The 21,304-nt window shown below is 38.7% G+C and overlaps 1 protein-coding gene across 7 annotated transcripts in view; it reads left to right on the top strand.

Annotated features, from left to right (window-relative positions):
* LOC108977106 (myosin light chain kinase, smooth muscle) overlaps positions 1–21,304 on the top strand; it is a 103,015-nt gene that overhangs the window by 34,527 nt on the left and 47,184 nt on the right. For 6 of the 7 annotated variants that reach the window (XM_018946612.1, XM_018946616.1, XM_018946611.1 and 3 more), the window contains one exon: positions 65–19,978. In XM_018946612.1, coding sequence (XP_018802157.1) covers positions 65–19,978 — 19,914 coding nt within the window. The remainder of the gene's footprint in view (positions 1–64; positions 19,979–21,304) is intronic. The other variant, XM_018946613.1, reaches the window with a different exon arrangement.

Here is a 21,304-nt window from a genome sequence, read left to right as displayed (position 1 = left end):
TGAGTATAAGTGTGCTAATAAGTCATTAAATAAAATATATATATTTTTATTTTTTTGAGAATAGTTCCGAAAAATTATCGGAAACCACGTTTTATGGAGAGTTTGCGTGCTGTACTTACCGAAGAAGGTCTGGTTTCATTCGAGTGCAAAGTGGTGGGCTTCCCCACGCCCATACTCAAATGGTTTAAGGATGGTCAGGAACTGAAGCCCGGTGACGTTTATCATCTAACTGGTACCAATTCGCTCGGTACTTACTGCTGTGTGGCTAAAAACTGTATGGGTGAAAGCAGCAGTGTTGCTGTACTTACCGTTGAGGATATACAAAACCAACTTAACGACGAGGAACGGCTGTTGTTTGCAAACCAAAATCAGCCACCGAAATTTGTTGTTGGGCTGAAGAGCCAAGATGCTAAGATAAATGAAAGTTTCCAGTTTACAGTAAATGTTAAGGCTACACCAGATCCAGTACTGTCTTGGTTCCGTGATGAACTGCCGATCGAGAATAGCGAACGATATAGTCATTATCGTGGTGAACACGAAAATTGGCACTTTGACATAAGATCTGTAGAATTTGTCGATCAAGCGGAATGGAAGTGTGTTGCTGTGAATGACTTTGGTACTAGTGTAACATCTAGTTACTTAAAACTACAGATACCACGTCATTATAAGAAACCACGTTTTCTGGAATGCCTTAGAGCAGTGCTCACGGAGGAAGGCGCTGTTAATTTGGAGTGTAAAGTAATTGGAGTGCCACAGCCAGTGCTAAAGTGGTACAAGGATGGTGTTGAGCTAAAACCTGGAGATATACATCGTATTATATCTGGACAAGACGGAACCTGCTGTTTAGGGACATACACCTGTGAGGCAAGAAACTGCATGGGCATTGTGGCAAGTTCAGCATCATTGCTTGGCTTCGAGGAGGCCTACAAAACTCAAAAGGAAGAGAAAGCTCAAGAAAACGAGTTGCAGCGTAACTTCTCCTTATCCACTATACAAGAAGAGCACACGTCTCAACTGTATGAAACTCCTGTTGGTGACATAACAATTGACTCAAAGGGTGAGGTATCCTTTTCATTTGATGGTAAAGAGGTGTCGGTGTCTCTGTATGAGACACCCGATTTAACTGAAGAGGAAGCATTAAAGATTGTTGAAATGTATGCCGATCAAATATCGGAGCATGTTACCGAACACAATGTAGTGGAATTGCCACCGTTGCGTTTTGTCAAAGAGACTTCGCAGTCGGGTAAACTTCTAATGGAAGCTGTGGTCATTGATATTTCACCAGAATACTTTTCCCATGAGGAGGATATGCGCACCGAGGCAGGTTTGGATGATATTTCCATAACGGAGATAACAGTGCATGGATCTTCCGGACATGAGGATGAAGTCGACCGTGAGGCTGAAAAATATACCCAACACAGTTTCGAGAAAATGGAAGAAGAACTCTCTCTGACTGCACCAATACGTAAACGTAAGAAATCACGACCCACAGAAACCACAGAAGAGTTTTACAGTTTGTCTAAAGCATCTGATAGCCAAGCTGGCGATGAAGACACTTCTGATTTGCAAACATTTGCTAGCGCCACCCAAATGTCATCACGTGTCGATTCCGCTGTTGGACCTGATGCCGCGCAAGAAGAGGAAAATATACAGCCACCAAAACGGAAAAAGGGCAAGAAACAAACTGACAGTGATTCATCAAAAACAAACGAAGATGATGCAAAAATGCAAGACATCTCCGGGGCAGTTGGCGATGGTTTGATCACTCTGAAACCAGTGAAAGTCATCTCCAGTGCAGAGGAGATTGAACAAAATTTACGTGCTCTTTTGCCACTGGCCAAACTTTTGAAAACGATTGAGCATCACTTGACCGTGGTTGAGAATGAAGTCGTCGAGCAGGCGACCATGATGATGACTCCAGCTTCTGCTGAGCAGAGTATCGCAATTATTCGCAATATTGTTGATCCAATAAAACAGGTTCAAAGCAAACTAAGAGTATATTCCGGAGAAACTCCACTTGATGCTCTCTTTCAAACGATGGAAGAGGATATACGAAAGCTGCATAGAAGTCTTCAGGTAATTGAGAAGTGTGTTGAAATTGATGAAACTGGTGTCACACTTATACAACGCACTAGCGTCTGCATCATAGACAGCGTAGGCGATCAGCTAATTAAGGCTTTGGGGGAAGTGCAGAACATAGCCAAGTGTTTCGAATCAACTAGCTTACGTGCTCATATTGATCTAACGGCAGATGACATTAAACAAGGTCTAGAAATAACACAAGGCACTATTAAGTCACAAGCTCTACTACAAGAAGCGCAGGAATTGGAGGCAGCTAAGCACCTTTCAGAAACGGTGGCCAAATTACAAGCTATGCCAGCAGTTGAACCAGTCTCTTTTGCGACTATTTCGGACGCGAAATTGCCCAACGAGGCTGATGCATTGAAGCTCATTTGTCAACCCATTGTAAATTTACAAGCCGCTTTAGAAAAAGTGGAGAATGAGTTGAGTCTTGAAGAAAACGAGGAACAAATTTACAGAAACGTGCACAAAAAGGTATTGGAAAATATCGTAGAACCAATCAAGGAACTACAATCGGTATTGGAGACAATAGAACGAAAGACTGAACTGTCCGCTACACAGTCCACAGAACGAAAGGTAAATAATGCTATATTGGACATTGTGACTCCGCCTCTATTCGAACTTAATAAGGGCTTGGAGGTCATACTAAGTCAGTCGTCTAACAATGTGCAAGCTGGTATGTTGACTGTTAGCACTGTGGAATCAATGGTACCGCCACTGCAGGAAATACAAAATGGGTTAGCACAACTTACTCAAGATGTGGAGCGTGGTCATTTCAATGAAGAAGCAGCGCTCGACTCAGCGGACACTCAAAAGCTGCTTCAAACTATTGCGCAGTCGATACTGCACTTTGAGACGAATATCGAGAGACTTTCAGCACGTTTATCACCTAATGTACAAAAGGGCTTGATTTGTTTGAAGGAAGAAATGTCTTCGTTGATTGGCAATGTACTCGACGATAATATTACCAAATACCATGTGACTCTCTTGGAAAACTTGAAGCGTCCAATTGACGAGCTCAATTACTGCATACGTCAAATTGAAAGCAAATCAATTTCGGGCTCGTTAACTGACTTTATTGATCCTTTGCACAGTTTAAGTGATCGTGTCAATTTGGGCAAAGAGATTATGCATATGTCAGGGACGAAGCAGAATGATAAAAATGTAGATGTCCTGGAGAAAATGCAGCAATTAATTAGAAATGTGGAAATTGATATTGAAGAACACGAGTTCAAAATGCTACAACACGAAGTAGAGCTTGACGAGAAACTTGCAGCTGAGCAAGAAAAATCTTTTATCTACATGCGTGAAGCAATGGAAATGAAAATAGCTCAAGACGAAGCAGGACAAAACATACAAGAGCTTTTACACACACTTACAGAGATCGAAGCAACACCGGGCCTAGATACCCAAACCCAGAAGGTGTTATCTCAATTAGATCAAAGTCTCACTGGCTTAATGGCAGATGTGGAAGTATTGAAAGAGTCCCAGAGCGCAAGGGAAGAAAATGAAGCTGCCACAAAAGTTCTGACTGATATTGCTAAACCGCTGCAGACGGTTTCTGAGGTATTACGCATTTCAATTACACCAGAAAAAGTACCAAAAATCCAATCAGTACCACAAAGTGAAAGTCTGAGCGCAGTTTTGCAAGAAATAAAAGACGTCGTGGAAAATATACCAGACCTAAATGAGCACCACATTAAATTAAAAGCACTGCCAATTGTACAGTCCGTGATTGAAATGGTGCCTGTTCTTCAGTCTATTACTAAATTACCGCGAGCAATAACTGCAGTCACTCAAACAGCAGAGAAGAAGAAAGCAGAACCAGATGTTGATAATAATGCTCCAAAGAAACCTAAATTAGACTCAAAAACCGAAATAGACAAAGAAAAAATAACGGCTCCAACAAAAGTTGAACCAGTAGGAAAGATCGAGGATGAAGGCTCAACGCTAGAAGACATATCCGCTATGAAATCCGCAGCTGAATCTTTGCCAGCAGACAGTCAGGACTCTATCGCGGAAGAGGGAACCGATCACCTTAAAGCGTTCGAGGCGAATAAGGGCAAAATGAACACATTATTGTCTCAGCTCAAAAATAGCATTGCATCAGTATTAGCGCACTGCGCCGAAGTAAACGTTGCCTCCTTGCAACTAGAATCTGCGGAAAAGGTTAACGCATGTTTGTCAAAATTAGAAGACGTCAACGAATGTATTGCAGATGTACATCAACCCATTATTGTGGAAACATTGCATACACACTCTGACATTAGTAATCGTAAAACTTTCGCCGATGCTGTGTGCCATTTGGAAACATGTGTGGTGCAAGTCGAGGAGTGTCTTGCCCAACATGATTTGCAAGAGCTAAGTGAAAACTCTGTCTCCGACTTGAAAACATTGGCTCTACCCTTACAAGATCTTAAAGAATGCATAAAAGTATTCCATAATGAAGAATTGGAGCAAGTGATTAGTTTGCCAACAGCGAGCTTATCGATGACAAGTGCTCATGTTTTACAAGACATACATCCCTTTGTGCTTTCTATAAAAGAGAGTAATGCACTTGAGACTCTACAGTCATTGGCTGCAGATGAGTCTTTAGCACAGTTGCAACAGTTTATACAACCCATACAAGAATTGGAAAATGCAGTGCTTTCGACAATTCATCAGGTGCATTTGTCTCAAATTGAAGATTTCCCATCTGAGGTGAGTATTGCAGTACTGGAGAAGTGCGCCAAGCCTATTTTGGATATCAGGGAAGCCTTACTGCATGTACAAGGTGAAACCCCACAATCCCCAATCGAAGAATGTCCAGCATTGCAAGTGGTTAGACAAAAAGCCGATGCCATATATAACCTCCTAGAATACTGTGAACATGCTAGCCTTAATGCATTGGAAAATATAACTGATATGTCCACACAGGCTGACGTCTCCGCATTGAAGTCGTATGCAGAGCTGAAGTCTGTTGAGATCGAATTGGAACCAACAGCAAAAGTTGCAGAAGAAAGTGTAAAGTATCTGGACGTCAAGGAATGTATTGCGGGTGGCATCAAACAGATCCAAGTTTGCTTGACTTCGACTGACACAAATAAAGAGCCCGAATTGCAAGATATTGGTGAAGTTATGAAGGAACTTAAAAATGAATTGGAAAATATGCAAAATGAGTTGTCCAAACCAATAACACAGCAAAATACCGTTAAAGTCAATCAAAGAGTGGCTAAAGCTATGTTTAAACTAAAGGAATGCCTGGTGCATACCTATGAAACGGATGTAGGAAAGTCTTTAGACGAGTTTGAAAAAACGTTCGAAGATATCTTACAAGCACTGCCGACTTTGGAAATACATCTGGCCCAAGAGATGTTTGCAAAAATTGATACATCTCTGTGCGCATTTAAAGCCACATGCTTACGCCCAGATGCTCCCACTAATTTACAAAAATTAGTGGACCCTATTAATAATATTATGAAGACTCTAAAATCAATAAGTGAGTTGAAATCTATTGACATCGAGAAATCCTCATTGGTTGTGGCCAATCTTCAAACGCATTTAATGTCAGCATTTAGAGTGCTAAACGAAGTCGGTGACTCATTAAGCGGGCAAGAGCGTGAAGCTGCTTTAAGGGCACAAGACGCTGTGCTTGCCACACATGAATTCATAGTGGACGCCAGTGAACAACTTCGCACAATTGAGCTCCTTCAGGAAATCGACAGTTTGACGCCGAATCTTAGTTCAATTTACGACAGTATTGTATTAGATAAAGAGCAGAAAAACAAACAAGAGCTACTTGAAGCACTCACTCAACGCGTTTCATCAGGAAAAGCCTTTCTACAAAGCATTGAGGAAGGCTTAAATGCCAATAATCCATTCTATTATAAATTAGCGGAGGAGAATGAACTGGACATACGCAGTGTAGAAGCAGCTCTTTTACGTATAGAAAACGAAATTATACCAAAGCTGGAGTTACATATTCCAACCCCTGAGGATAGCACACTAGTCGACGTACTCGGAGTGCATCTGAAATCTCTTCAAGACAGTTTCGCTAAACTCCAGACTTTACCTATTGTTTCGAAGGATAGTCATGGCGATGATAAACAAAAGATATTATCCGAAACGTCTCTTACATCGAAAACACTTTCTGAGGAAGAAAGGCTATATGGTGCATTGCAGCAACGCGAAACGTCATTACCCGCGGATGAGGATTTTTCCACTTTGGAAGACGTTTCGGCAATCGAGTCATTACTTGGCTCTCCATTGCGCTCTCACGATGAGAATATTCCATCATCGTCAGCTGATGTAGGTAAGGTCGATGTCTTGTTGTCACAACTCAAAAGTAGTATCGTCTCAGTGTTAAAATATGGCTCAGAGGTTCTGGTTAACTTCCAAGAACTGGAATCTACGGAACAGGTTAAGGCAAGTTTATTGAAATTGGAAAAAATTCATGAATGTTTTGCTGATGTTGGTCACCCTTCTGTCAATGAGCCACCTCTCCTATCCCTCTCCGAAGCTAGTGCTTGCAAAACGTTTGCAGATGCTGTGTGTAATTTGGAAGCATGTGTAGTGCAAGTCGAAGAATGTATTGCTCAGAGTTATCTGCAAGATTTGAGCGAAACTGAAATATTCGAACTAAACACTTTGGCGCAACCTCTTCACGATGTTCGTGAGTGCATTAAAATTTTCCAAAATGAGGAGCTAGAGCAAGTTTTAAGTTTGCCAACGCTAAGCATGAAATTAACCAGCGCTCAAGTCTTGCAGGATATTCAACCGTTTGTCTTATCCATCAAAGAGAGTCATGCATTGGAGACACTGCAGTCTTTAGCAGAGGACGAATCACTCGAACAACTTAAGCAGTTTATCCAGCCTATACAAGAGTTGCAAAATCTGTCATTATTGAATGTGGAGCAGGTGCACTTGTCTCAAGCGGATAACATTTCTACACAGGAAAACATCGAAATGTTGAAAAGATTCGCAAAACCGGTTTTGGATATAAGAGAAGCTTTACTACAAATTCAAGAGGAAACACCACTATCAACGCTAGAAGAATGCGTGCCCTTAAAAGTAGTGAGAGAAAAGATCGACGTCGTATACCATCTTTTGCAATATTGTGAGCAGGTCGACATGAGCGGAGTGGAGAACGTTGTGGATATGTCTACACAAGCTGACATTTCCGCACTAAAGTCTTGCATTGAGTCACAATCTGTAGAAGCGAAACTTGAGCTACCAGCTGTAGTTGCACAAGAAAACGTGAAGTTCCTGGATGTCAATGAAAGCATTTCAAATAGCATTAAGCAACTCGAAGCTTGTGCAGCTGATATGAAACAAGTAAATGCTCCAGAACTGCGCGAAGTATTCGCTGTCATAATAGAACTCGGAAATGAACTAGAAAACATGCAAAACGAACTTTCTACAGCATCCGAGCAGCAACATACGGCGGAGAGTCAAAAAAATGTCGCCAAAGTGATGTTTAAATTAAAAGACTGTCTTGTCCATACCTATGAAGCCGAGCTGGATCAATCGCTAGAACATATTGAAACAGCTTTTGCCGAATTGTTACAAACTACGCCAATCTTAGAAATTCAATTGGCTCAAGAGATGTGTACCAAAATGGAGTCTGCCATTTTGGAGTTTAGTTCAATATGTAACAAATCAGAAAGTTTAGTAGAATTGCGTAAACTAATCGAACCTCTCGAGCTGGTTTTAAATAGCACCAAGGCTATTACTAAACTCCAGTTGATAGAGGTCGAGAAGTCTACAATGGTTGTGGCTAACTTACAATCACATTTGATGGCAGTCTTTAGAGCAGTTGATCAGATTAATGAAAAAATAGAGCTTGACGAACGTAAAAATATTCTTAAATTGCAAAATTCTGTTATTTCTATCTCGGAATTTATCAGTACGAGCGAAAACACATTGAGAGTAATAGAACTCACTCAGGAACTCGCCTCTCTTATGCCGCAACTAAACTCCATAGTCAATCAAATTAATGCAGAAAAAAGCGATAAAGGAAAGCAAGCCTTTTTAGAAACACTTACTTTGAGCTTAACTTCGGGAAAGGATTTTATAGCAAGCATTGATGTAGGATTAAAATCTAAAAATTCTGTATTCGTCAGACTGTCCGCAGAAAATAGCTTGGACATTCAAAGAGTTCGTGACGCTTTAGTGCGCATCGAAACTGAAATTCTTCCAAAAATCCATTCCAAAAATCCGTCAGCAGAAGAACGTGCATTGGTCGATACCCTTCGACTTCACTTGAAAAACTTACATGCTAAATTAGTTGCTATAAATAATGAAACTGTTTCTTCACAAAGTGAGGTAAAGGAAGCTACAGAGACTATTGACGACGAGATGAAAAAGAACGTTATTGGTGGTTTGGAAAGCAAGAAGTATAAGCAACAAGAAGCAGTAATCGCAGAACAAACTCAAACCGTTGTAAAAGAAGCTGAAGAGAAAATTATACCCAAAGAATCGACCCAAAGCTCTGAATCGGCAATTATTAGTCAAGCACCACAAGAAACTGAAACTGCTACAGCAACTATCACTAAGAAGAACGAAGAATTAGGTTCAGAGAATTCTCTACCAACTGAACCATACTTACAAAAAACTGAAGAACTCATTGATGTCACAATTGAGCTAACAAGGAATTTGAATAGACAACAGTTGAGCAAAGCTACAACGGAAATTTTCAGGTCTGTTGAAATAACTTTAAGTGAGATGAAGAATTTGATACAAACACATCCGTCAAGTACAATCGAAGACCACATTTTCCTTCCACTATTCAAGTTGAAAGATTTGATTGCGTTTATTAAGAAATCACCTATTGATGATATTACGAAGAGCATAGAGATGCGTCAAGTCATACAAAATTCCAATAAAGTGTCGCTGGAAATATTAAACGGGCATCAGGGACTCCGAAGCGCAATGATCTCTGACATTACTGAGGCTACTCTACCATATATCGGTAGTATTATATCTTTCATAGCACAAGTATTTCCTAACGATAAAGAATTATGTGCGACATCTAGTGCGCTCCAACGAATTTCTTCTGAAGTTGCTGTTATTAAGAAGCAAAATGCACCAAATATGGATACTGGCTCACGATCTTATCAAAATCTTAAATCGGCTATATTCGATTTGCGAAACTCATTTGGATTAGTATTCACCAAAACCCAAAATTCACCACTATTAGAACAAAAAGAAGGCTTAGATCGTATATGCAAAGCTATAGACGAAGGCCTCATTACTCATGTTGTAGAGATTCTGCAGGAGCTTGAGATGACGAAAGAGTTCTTTGTTTTATTGTTGGAAGAGTTAAAATATATATCTCAAGAATCGGAAACTAGTACTCTTGCAGACTTTAGAGAAGAAGATGAATCAATGCGTGACGAAGATTATATGGTACAAGAAATTAAAAATGTTCTGGCGGTTATTGTCGAAAATGAAAAATGGAAAGACACCGAAGGTGAAATTAAAGAGGCACTTAAGAACCCAACAGATGAACGTTTTTCAAAACTTATATTCAAAATGAGGGAACACATTGTCCACACTTATGAGGACGGTCCGCTTTCCTCGAACGAAACCAAAAAACAGTTAGAAGAGATCATTGATAAATTGCTTGCTAAAAATCCTGAAGTCACGCGAAAATTGACTGAAGAATATTATGCCAACATAAAAGATAATAAAAAACATATACATGAGAATATTATTAAAATTGAGAATTTCGAGTTACGAAATAAAGTAAGCACACTAAATCCTTACATAGAAAGTATAACCATCACTATTGAAGAAATCATGAAATTGAAATCTAGAAGTAAATTCGGAAAGAAACTAGATACATTAAAAAAATCTCTAATGGACACCGTTATATTTTTAGATGAACTCCATAAAATCAAAAGTGGAGATGAGAACTTTAATATTGAGAAAGCCAAAAATATTGCACTAAACGGGATTGATTATATAAATAATAAGGAAGAAGCTGCACAATTGCCTAAAATTCTTTTGGACACTTATTTATTAACTAATAATCTGCTTGAACTATGCATTAAGTTACAAATAGCGGATTATCTTCCGTCAAAACAAACGGAAACAGGGAGCCCTGTTTCAAAAGTCGAAGATGCTGAAGTAAAGGAGGTTTTCCCGAAACCAGATGAAAATGAGAAAATAATGCAAGAGCCCTGTGAAATCGAATCAGTTATATCTAAAGTCGTAGCATTAGTTACAGACTCTGCCGAAGCCTCTGAACTTGCGAGATCTCTAATTCTAGAGGCTGAAGCGTCAGAAACAGAGATAGCTTCTAAAGAGCCTGAGGCGATTGAATTGACTGGAACTGCAGAGACTATTAAACCAGACCTAGAAGTGCAAACAAATGCTCCTGCACTAATTATTCCAGAAAAACCTATATATACAGTTGTAAATGTTGAAGAGCCTCGACAATGGATGGCTTCTAAGGAGTCTGAGGCGACTGAACTGACTGAAACTGCAGAATCCATTAAACAAAAAGCTGAAGTGGTTGTTGCTTCAGTACCTTCAGAAGCACTTGCAATTACAGTTATTGAAGCTATGGTATCTTCTAAGGAGCCTAAAGCGATGGAACTGAATGAAACCTCCGCATCTGTTAAACTAGAAGAAGTAGTTGAACAAGCTCCACAATCTGTCGAACCTGAACCAGAAGTGGAAGCTAAGACTCCTGTATCAGAAATTTCTGAAGAATCTAAGCCAACAGTTATGCAAGTCGACGTGCCTCTACAAGAGATCTCTTCTAAGGACACTGAGGCGACCGAACTGACTGAAACCCCGAAATCGGTTACATCGGAAGCAGAAGGGGAAGCTAAGAAGCTTGAAGTTATGCAATCTGAAGTGCCACAACAAGTAGTATCTTTTAAGGAGCCTAAGGCAACCGAAATGACTGAAACGTCAGAATCTGTCAAACCAGATGCAGAAGCGGAAGCTGAGGCTCCTATATCAGTAATTTCTGAAAGACCTTCACCTCAACAAGACGATTTTTCGAAAGAGCCTGAGACGAATAAAATGACTGAAACCCTAGAAACCCTTAAGCCACAAGCAAAAGCGAAAGCTAAGACTCCTGAATCAGTAATTTATGAGGTACCTACACTTACAATTGTGCAAGCTGAAGTACCTCAACGAGAGGTATCCTCTACGGAGTCTGAAACGACTGAAACTCCACAATCTGTCGAACCTGAAGTAAAAGTGGATGCTAAAACTCCTATATCAGAATTTTTTGAAGAATCTAAATCAACAGTTATGGAAGTTGGCGTGCCTCTACAAGAGGTCTCTTCTCAGGAGACTGAGGTGACTGAAATTACTGAAATTACAAAATCTGTTACACCGGAAGCAGAAATGGAAGCCAAAGCACCTGTACCAGTAGTTTCTCAAGAACCTACCCCTACAGTTGTGCAAGTTGAAGTGGCTGAACAAAATTTAACTTTAAAGGAGCCAGAGGCGACCGAATTGACTGAAACCCCAAAATCTGTTACAGCGGAAGCAGAAGTGGAAGCTAAGGCTACTGTAGCAATAGTTTCTGAAGAACCTCAACCTGAAGTTATGCAATTTGAAGTGCCACAACAAGTGGTAATTCCTAAGGAGCCTAAAGCGACTGAAACCCTACAATTTGTTAATCCAGAAGTAGAACTTGAAGCTAAGGCACAAGTACCAGTAGTTTCCGAAGAAAACCCCGTTATGCAAGCTGGCGTGCTTCTACAAGAGGTATCTTCGAAGGAACCAGGGATGACCGAATTTACTGAAACATCAGAATCTGTTACACCGGAAGCAGAAGTGGAAGCTACAGCTCCCATACCAGTAGTTTATGAAGAACCTCAACCTAAAGTTATGCAAGCTGAAGTGCTGCAACAAGAGGTACCTCCTAAGGAGCTTATAGCGACTGAAACCGAAGAATTTGTTATTCCAGAAGTAGAAATGGAAGATAAGGCTTCTGTACCAGTAGTTTCTGAAGAACCTATACCAACAATTTTGCAGGCTGACATGCCTCTGCAAGAGGTATCTTCTAAGGAACCAGAGACGTCCAAACTGACTGAAACCTCAGAGTCTATTACACCGGAAGCAGAAGCGGAAGCTGAGACTCCTGTTATGCCAGCTGAAACACCGCAACAAGAGGTTCCTCCTAAGGAGCCTATAACGACTGAAACCCAAGAACTTGATACTCCAGAAGCAGAAATGGAAGCTAGGGCTTCTGTACCAGTAGTTGCTGAAGAACCTCAACTTAAAGTTATGCAAGCTGAAGTACCGCAACAAGAAGTACCTCCTAAGAGGACTAAAGTGACTGAAATCCAAGAATTTGTTAATCCCGAAGCAGAAATGGAAGCTAAGGCTTCTGTGCCAGTAGTTTCTGAAGAACCTGTACCAACAGTTTTGCAGGCTGACGCGCCTCTACAAGAGGTGTCTTCTAAGGAACTAGAGACACCCAAACTGACTGACACCTCAGAATCTGTTACACCGGAAGCAGAAGTGGAAGCTACAGCTCCCATACCAGTAGTTTCTGAAGAACCTCAACCTAAAGTTATGCAAGCTGAAGTTCCGCAAGAAGAGGTACCTCCTAAGGAGACTAAAGTGACTGAAATCCAAGAATTTGTCAAGCCAGAAGCAGAAATGGAAGCTAAGGCTTCTGTGCCAGTAGTTTCTCAAGAACCTACCCCTACAGTTGTGCAGGCTGACGCGCCTCTACAAGAGGTATCTTCTAAGGAACTAAAGACACCCAAACAGACTGACACCTCAGAATCTGTTACACCGGAAGCAGAAGTGGAAGCTACAGCTCCCATACCAGTAGTTTCTAAAGAACCTCAACCTAAAGTTATGCAAGCTGAAGTACCGCAACAAGAGGTACCTCCTAAGAGGACTAAAGTGACCGATGTCCTAGAATTTGTTAATCCAGAAGCAGAAATGGAAGCTAAGGCTTCTGTGCCGGTAGTTTCTGAAGAACATATACCAACAGTTTTGCAGTCTAACGCGCCTCTACAAGAGGTATCTTCTAAGGAACCAGAGACGAACAAACTGACTGAAATCTCAGAGTCTATTACACCGGAAGCAGAAGTGGAAGCTGAGACTCCTGCTATACAAGCTGAAACACTGCAACAAGAGGTACCTCCTAAGGAACCTATGGCGGCTGAAACCCAAGAACTTGTTACTCCAGAAGCAGAAATGGAAGCTAAAGCTTCTGCACCAGTAGTTTCTGAAGAACCTCAACCTAAAGTTATGCAAGCTGAAGTACCGCAACAAGAAGTACCTCCTAAGAGGATTAAAGTGACTGAAATCCAAGAATTTGTTAATCCAGAAGCAGAAATGGAAGCTAAGGCTTCTGTGCCAGTAGTTTCTCAAGAACCTACCCCTACAGTTGTGCAGGCTGACGCGCCTCTACAAGAGATATCTTCTAAGGAACTAGAGACGTCCAAACGGACTGAAACCTCTGACTCTATTGCACCGGAAGTAGAAGTGGAAGCTACGGCTTCTATGACAGTAGTTTCTGAAGAACCTCAACCTAAAGTTATGCAAGCTGAAATGCTGCAACAAGAGGTACCTCCTAAAGAGCCTAAAGCGACTGAAACCCCAGAATTTGTCAAGCCAGAAGCAGAAGTGCAAGATAAGGTCTCTGTACCAGCAACTTCTGAAAAACCTACAACTAAAGTTATGCAGACTGAAAAGCCTCAACTAGAGTTATCTTCTAAGGAACCTGAAGCGATTGAATTGACTGAAACAGTAAAATCTTTTAAACCAGAAGCTGAAATGGAAGCTAAGGCTTCTGAAGAACCTTCACTTACAGTTATGGAAGCTGAAATGTCTAAACAAGAAGCTAGTCTTAGGGAGTCTAAGGGGACGAAAAGGATTGAAACTCCTGAATCTGTTAAACAAGAAGCATCTTCTATGGAGTCTGAGCCGACTGAACTGACTGAGGCAGTAGAATCTGTTAAACCAGAAGCAGAAATGGAAGGTAAGGCTCCTGTATCAGCAATTTCCGAAAAACCTTCACCTCAACAAGACTATTCTTTTAAAGAGCCTAAGACAACTGAAATGACTGAAACTTCAAAATCCGCAAAGCCAGAAGCAGAGGAAGCTAAGGCCCCTGTACCAATAGTTTCTGTAGAACCTACACCTACAGTTAAGGCAGCTGAAGTTGTATCTTCTAAAGCACCTGAAGCAACCGAAATTACTGAATCTTCAGGATCCGTTAAAATTGAAGTAGCAAGAAAGTCTGATTTCGAAATCTTGTCGGAAACTGCATCTACATTATTTGATGAAAATGTGAAAAAACCAGTCGACGATAAGACTATTGATGAAAAGTTCATTAAAGATAGTACTGAAACTAAAGTTAATAAAGATTTAATTCAGCCAGTAATGGTTGAACAGGAAGTTGCAGTACTTGAAGAGCCCTTTAATCCTAATTTGTCAGGCTATTGTGCGAATATTGTTGAAAATGTGTACATAATTCGTCAGCTCTTTGCAGAAGATACACATTCCGTTTTTCTCAAAAAAATACCACTGATCGATAAAGATTTGGAAACTATTACAACAATTTCCGACGCAGTTAAGATGATGAATAATGTGGAGAAGTCATCTGAGAAAATGGTTACACTTCAGAAAGTTCTAATGAATCTTTTCATTACATTTGATGATTTACAACAATATGTAATTGGAGAGATAAAAAATAAAATGGAAGAAGTTAAAAACTTGGCACTTAGTGAATATGAAAAGATCGAGAAGAGCACTGGTGTACTGGACTCTGAGAATGTATTAATTAGTATTTCTAGTTTAATAAGAGTACTTTTAAATGTTTGCCAAGACATAGTAAAGGAGGAGAATACAAAGCATAAAATAGGAGATGTAATTGAAACTAAGATTGCTGAAGACGTATCTCATGAAAAACTTTCAAATGAAAAGCAAGAGGAAGCAAAACTAGATCTTAAGAAAGCAGTTTTAAAAGAACTTGACGGTAAAGACCAGATTTTGCAAGAAAGCATAGCAAATAATAAGGGAGATAGTACTGAAACAAAACCAGCACCAGATACTGAAGAAATGCTTGCTATCAAGAAAAGCAAAGTTGAAGTGTCTGAGGTACAGGAAGTACAGAAAGAAATTGTTGAACAACATGAACTTACACTCTCAGAGGAGCTGAGTAAAAACTTGCAGAAATATTTCGAAAATATTGCCAGCAATTTTGATAATGTTTCATTTATAATTGCCACACCACAACTGCAGGCATCTTTCAGCAAAATAGTCCCAGTTATACCCACATTGCGCACGTTTGTTTTGGTTGCAGAGTGTTTGAAATCCGTAGCTTCCCTTGAAAAATCAGCAGAGAGAATTGTTACCCTTCAAAAGTCATTAATGGACACCTTCGTTATATTTGATGATCTTCACGAAATAGCAACAAAAGATTTGAAGACAAATCTGGAGGCAGTGAAAACGACCGCCTTGCAATTATACGATAATATTGAAAGCGCAACAAAATATGTTGAATCTGAAAGGGCGTTAACACATTTAAATAAATTATCTAATAGTATCCTAGAAGTAGCCAATGCACTACAGACAGCGCTTCAACAAAATAACGAAAAGTTGACAGAAAATATTCTGGAGACAGTACGTGGTACTGAAATAAAGATCGATCGAGAAGAATCCACAGAGGCAACGATTGATAAAAAGATTGCAATAGATGAACAATCTGAAACGAAGTTGTCGATGAAAGAAAAAATATCCGAGATGAAACTTGAAGAGGAAGCCGAAAAAGAAGTAGGTGTGACTTTGGGGATTGAACCGACAGACCAAAATTTTACTACTGAATTACTACTCAAGCACACAACAGAGTCCGACATGGACAAATCTTTGCCTGCAGTAGTTGCATCCCGAAAAGAACCACATGATGAGAAACCACAAGAAAAGCAGGCCGAAGATGATGAGCTTTCTAAAAATTATAGTTTAGAAAATAAACAAAAGGAGGTAAAGAAGAAACAAACTGACGAAAAGTCAGAAGCAAAATTGGAAGAAAAGTCGATGATAGAAGTTTCCACGAATAAACCTCAAAATTTGAAGCTGGAAGAAAACATTGCGGTCGCGGAAGGTGATAAGAAATCTATTGCCGGTGACGTGAAGAACATTGTATATTTCAAACTGGAAGAACTTTTTAAGAATATTACCCGAAATGTTAAGAGTTTAGAAGAACAAACTGAAGTGGCAATTCATCCGTTACTTATCAGCGGACTGACATCTCTCAAACCTAACCTTGGAAACTTTGTTAAAGTTTCACAAACGATTAAAAGTATTGAGCATGTTGAAAAATCTTCAAAAGATATAGTAACTCTGCAAAATGTTTTAATGAATATTTTTGTAACATTTGATGATTTACATGAATTAAGAGTCAAGGATATAAAATGTAAAACCGAAGATATTAAAGTGAATGCCTTAGCTGTATATGATTTCATAGAAACGAGTCAAAATCACATAAATTCTGAAGACATTTTGCAAAAAACATCGGATTTGGTTACGAAAATGTTGAAAATGTTCTCTGAGCTTCGCAAAGAAACAGATGAAGAAAGTATAGAAAGATTTGAAGTTTCCACTACGGAAGGTTTGATATTTGAAAGAGAGCCAAAACCAACAGCTGAAATAGAACCCGATATAATAGCTGACGACAAAATCAAAGAAGAGTCAACAAAGGCTTTGAAGACTGAAGCCAAAGCCCCGGTAAATAAGGATTTGCTGCAATACTTTAACCAGATTGTCGAATATGTCGAGAGTACATCTATCAAAGTTAATAGTATAGAGGACTATCATTTCCGATCGAAGTTGTCATCATCAAACTCAACTCTTGAAAGCATTGTTTCATGTGCGGAATATATAAAGAAAACGAATACTGTTCCAAAATCGAAGGAGAAAGTTGTTACTCTCCAAAAGAATCTAATGGACATTTTCATTCTTTGTGATGACCTACAGGCCGTTAAAGATGTGACACTGAATAAATATTTTGAAAAGATTAAAGATTTAGCATTAAACGAGTACAACGTAATTGATAAGTGTGTAGATGTGATTAATTCCCAAAAAATTCTGAAAGATACTGTTCAACTTTGTCAAGAGATCCAAAGTTTTTGTGAAAAAATTGCAAATTTAAAAGGTACAAATAAAGATATTGATTCTGTCCAAGAAATGACCGACAAGAATGAAGAAAAATCAAAAGAAGAGAAAACAGAGGCTATTGTGGACTGTCCAAAGATAAAGTCTATCGAAAAACCAACTGAAAAGCTACCTGAAGAGATATTGAAGAAAGAAGAGGAGTCAAATATTATAAAGAAAACGAAGAGTGTGAGAAAAGAAAAAATATCTGAAGAAATGAAAGAGAAGGAGAAGTCTTCCGATGAAATTCAACAAAGTGGAGATAAACCTAAAAAGGAAAGTGAACGAGAGATCACAGACGAACAGATGAGGGATGTGAAGGAGTCGCCCGAAAAACACATGGTTGAAGAAAAGAAGAATATAGACGAGAAGTCCAACGTTATGGTCAAAAAAGCAGACCCCGTAAATTTACCCCAGAAGAAGGCTTCTGAAGAAACTAAAGAATTAGATGAAATACAGTCAAAAGATATCGAGAAACGAGAACTGTCAGATACATGTATTGACACATTTTCTGAAAATGTTAAAAAAATAGAAGAAAAACCAATTGAAGAAAAGAAAAAAGGAGGTGATAAAAATTCTGGAATTCTTGGTGTGGCTAACGATAAGTTAGAGACTACGGTAAGAACTACTGAGAAGTCTTTTGGCCAAATTAAACAGACAGAAGAAAAACCAAACGACGAGGAGTCGAAGAAGGAAGTTGTGGATGATGAGAAAATAGATGACTCGAGAGCATATCAAGAACTCAAAGTTGAAGAACGCATTGCAGTACCTATTGAAGGAGTTAAAGATGCAGAAGAAAAAATTAAAAAGGAAAAGGAAAAGACGAAAATAGACAAACAGAAAAATAACGATGAAAAAGATGTCGGAGAACTTGAAGTTGTTGATACAAAGATTGAGGCTACTGAAAAACTTGAGCAAACTACTAAGAAAATTAAAGAAACAGAAGAAAAATCAAAAATAGAAAGGAGAAAGAAGAGCGTGGACAAACACCATATGAATGATGACAAACAAACAATGGATCTCAAGATTGTCCAAAAAGAACCTGAGCCCGAAAAAAAAACGGTTGAAAAGAATTGTGAGGAAGTAAAACAGTTAGAAGAGAAATTAATAGCGGAAAATAAAAAGGGTAAAGAGCAAATTTCTGCAGATCTCCAAGTTAAAGAGAAAGAGTCACAGTCTGCGGAAACACCTACAGAGAAGCCTTTGGAGGAAATTAAGCCCTTAGAAGAAAAACCAAAAGACAAAGAGAGGAAAGATATTGATGCTGACGAGAAAAAGAAAGATAACGATGAAAAAAAAGAACCTACGGAAAAGCCTTCTTCAAACCTTGCTGAAGAAACTAATGGGGTAAAGGATGAAAAGATGAATTCTAAAGTCAAACCGAATGAAAAAAATACAAAGGAAGATGCCGATGATATAAAATATATCAAACAAAAATCTAAGGATCCAAAAACTGTTGACAAAAGACAAGAGTCTGAAGAAACCAAAAAGGGAGAAGAAAACCAAAGAACAGCAAAGAAGATGAAAAGCGAAGAAAAAACAAAAGACACAAAGGAAAAAGATATAAATGAATTGACGGGGGAGGAAGTGCTAAAATCCGAACAACTCGAAGTTGTTGACAGCAAATCAGAGTCTGGTAAAAAAATTGCTGAGAAAGATAATAAACAGACAGATGAAAAACCCAAGAAACAAAGGAGAAAGAAAAGTTCGGACGATGAAAAGAAAGATCACGACAAAAAGTCTAAGGAATTTCAGGTCTTTCAGAAAGGAGTTTACGATAAAAAGTATGAAGAAGTCAAAGTTGATACTGAAAATTCAGTACCTGTTGAAGAAAAAGACGAGAAAAAACAAGATAGTGAAGTGACGGCGAAGGGAGAGGAGAAGTCTGATATACCAGAGATTATTGATAACAAATCAGATGAAAAACTAAAGAAATTGATGAGAAAGAAGAGCCCAGACGACGAAAAGAAAGATAATTATGAATATTCTAAGGAACTCAAGGTTCTTGCTAAAGTATCAGAACCTTCTAAAGAGTCTGCTGATCAACTTTCTGAAGAAATTAAAAATATAGATGAACAATTAGACAAAGAAAAGGCAAAGAACAATGAAGATCTCAAGCTAGTTGATGAAAACAAAGACCGGATTGAAGCACCACTTACGAAGTCTTCTGACAAAATGAATCAGAAAATCAACAAACCGAAGATAGTAAATGAAAAGAGTGATGAAGTAAAAAAATCTGAAGAAAAATTGGTTTTAAAAACACACGCAGAGTCTGTCGAGAAGACCTTAGATGTAACAGATATGGCAATATCCTCAACACCAGATAGACGTCTCAGAAAGGAAGTGGCTGATGCCGCCATGAAGCAGGTTGATCAATCAAAATCGCAAGTAGATAATTTCCGCAATGCGGAATATAAGGATAAATGGGAATCACGTAGCGCTAGACGTGCGCCAAATGTTGACCTAAAACTGACCAATAGAAACTCACCAGTGGGAAGCGATATTAAGCTTACGTGCAGTGTTTCCGGTGCTGAACTGAAAATCGACTGGTATAGGGATAAAACATTCATAGAGAACGACAACAAATACCATAAAACCTTCAACGATGGGCTATCTTGTTTGGAAATCAAAGCAGTTGACGCTGGCGATGCGGGCGTTTACCGATGCGTGGCCACCAATCGCAATGGAGAAGTGGAAACAAGCTGCCTTGTGGCTGTTTACGATGTACCGACAACTAAATTTGGCACCACGCCAATATTTACGCGTAACATAAGAGGTATGCAAATTGTTTTTCATTTCTGAAATTCTTCTTGGCTCTTTTTTATTTACTTTGATTTCTTCTCTAAATTTAAACTAAAATTCATTGATTTGTCTAGGAGCTTTGCTTTCTTAATTTTTCGGTTTTTGTTTTATTTTTTATTTTTTTTTATTATTTAATTATGCCGTTATTTTCTTAGTGATGTTGCGCGTTATAGGTACCCAAAACTTTATTGATTCGCGATTAAATCTGAATCGGCTTACCGTTATTTAGCCGCATCGAATTTTGTGTGTTTCAGTGGTTTATGTATGTGTGTTCGTATTATATTTTCAGAAACATTTTCCAGGTGCATGGTTTATGAATTATTAGTTAAGCTTATTCTTGTGATATAATATTAACACATTGCATTTAATATATTTAATAAATAGCATGGGCTTACATATTTACACCAACATATATGTTTGTAGTATATTATTCAGTTTAAGAAGTATGTCTGCTGTCGTAAACGCAATTTTCAAATTTCAAACCCTCTTTTTAAAATCTACAAGAAGGCTCTATATTAACGACGAGGAGTCCATATTTAGGTGAAATCACTTAACTGAGGATCTATTCTACCATATTCAGCCAAATTATGATATAACTCTAAAATTCCTATACTTCAGTACTTGAGCGAAAACGGGCTATAACGACGGCTAATTCCCATATAACAAAATTTTAAATATCGTTTGATTATTTCACAGTAGTATACAAATCAATAAACAATTAATATAACGGGATACAATTTTGCACAATACCACCTATGTATGACCAAAAATTGTCTAAATCCAACCAAAACTGTTCAAGCCGATAGGTAACCAATTTGTGGACTCCATATCATCATCACATGATGATGGTGGCTTTTCAGACAAAATCCACTCACATTTATAGTATATCTGTGTATCTAAAATTGGTTAATCGGGTGAATGCTTCCCTGAGCCTCATATACCTAATATAAAAATTTTCGACCATCGCGAGATTTTATATCGCATACAACGTCCACTCTCGGATACACCTGAACATAGCCCTTGCTTACCTGTTGATTATGTAGTTTAGCCAACACCTGAAAGTCATTGTAAGTTGCCAGAGTATAAAATGTTCGGCTACACCCGAAATTAGAAATGTTATTAATTAAAAAATGTTTTGTGACTTATTTAATATTTGCCGTTGTATTAGGGAATTCCCATATTAAATTTTGCTTTGAAAATGTCGTATTAATAGTGATTATTCTAAGACTGTTTCACCACATTCATGATAATTAATTGTATCAAGATTTAAGATCACCAATCTAATATAGAAATGAACTTT

This window comes from Bactrocera latifrons, unplaced genomic scaffold, assembly GCF_001853355.1.
Source record: "Bactrocera latifrons isolate USDA-ARS-PBARC rearing strain unplaced genomic scaffold, ASM185335v1 scaffold_84, whole genome shotgun sequence".
NCBI classification, from domain to species: domain Eukaryota; kingdom Metazoa; phylum Arthropoda; class Insecta; order Diptera; family Tephritidae; genus Bactrocera; species Bactrocera latifrons.
This window is presented reverse-complemented; position numbering and strand designations above follow the sequence as displayed.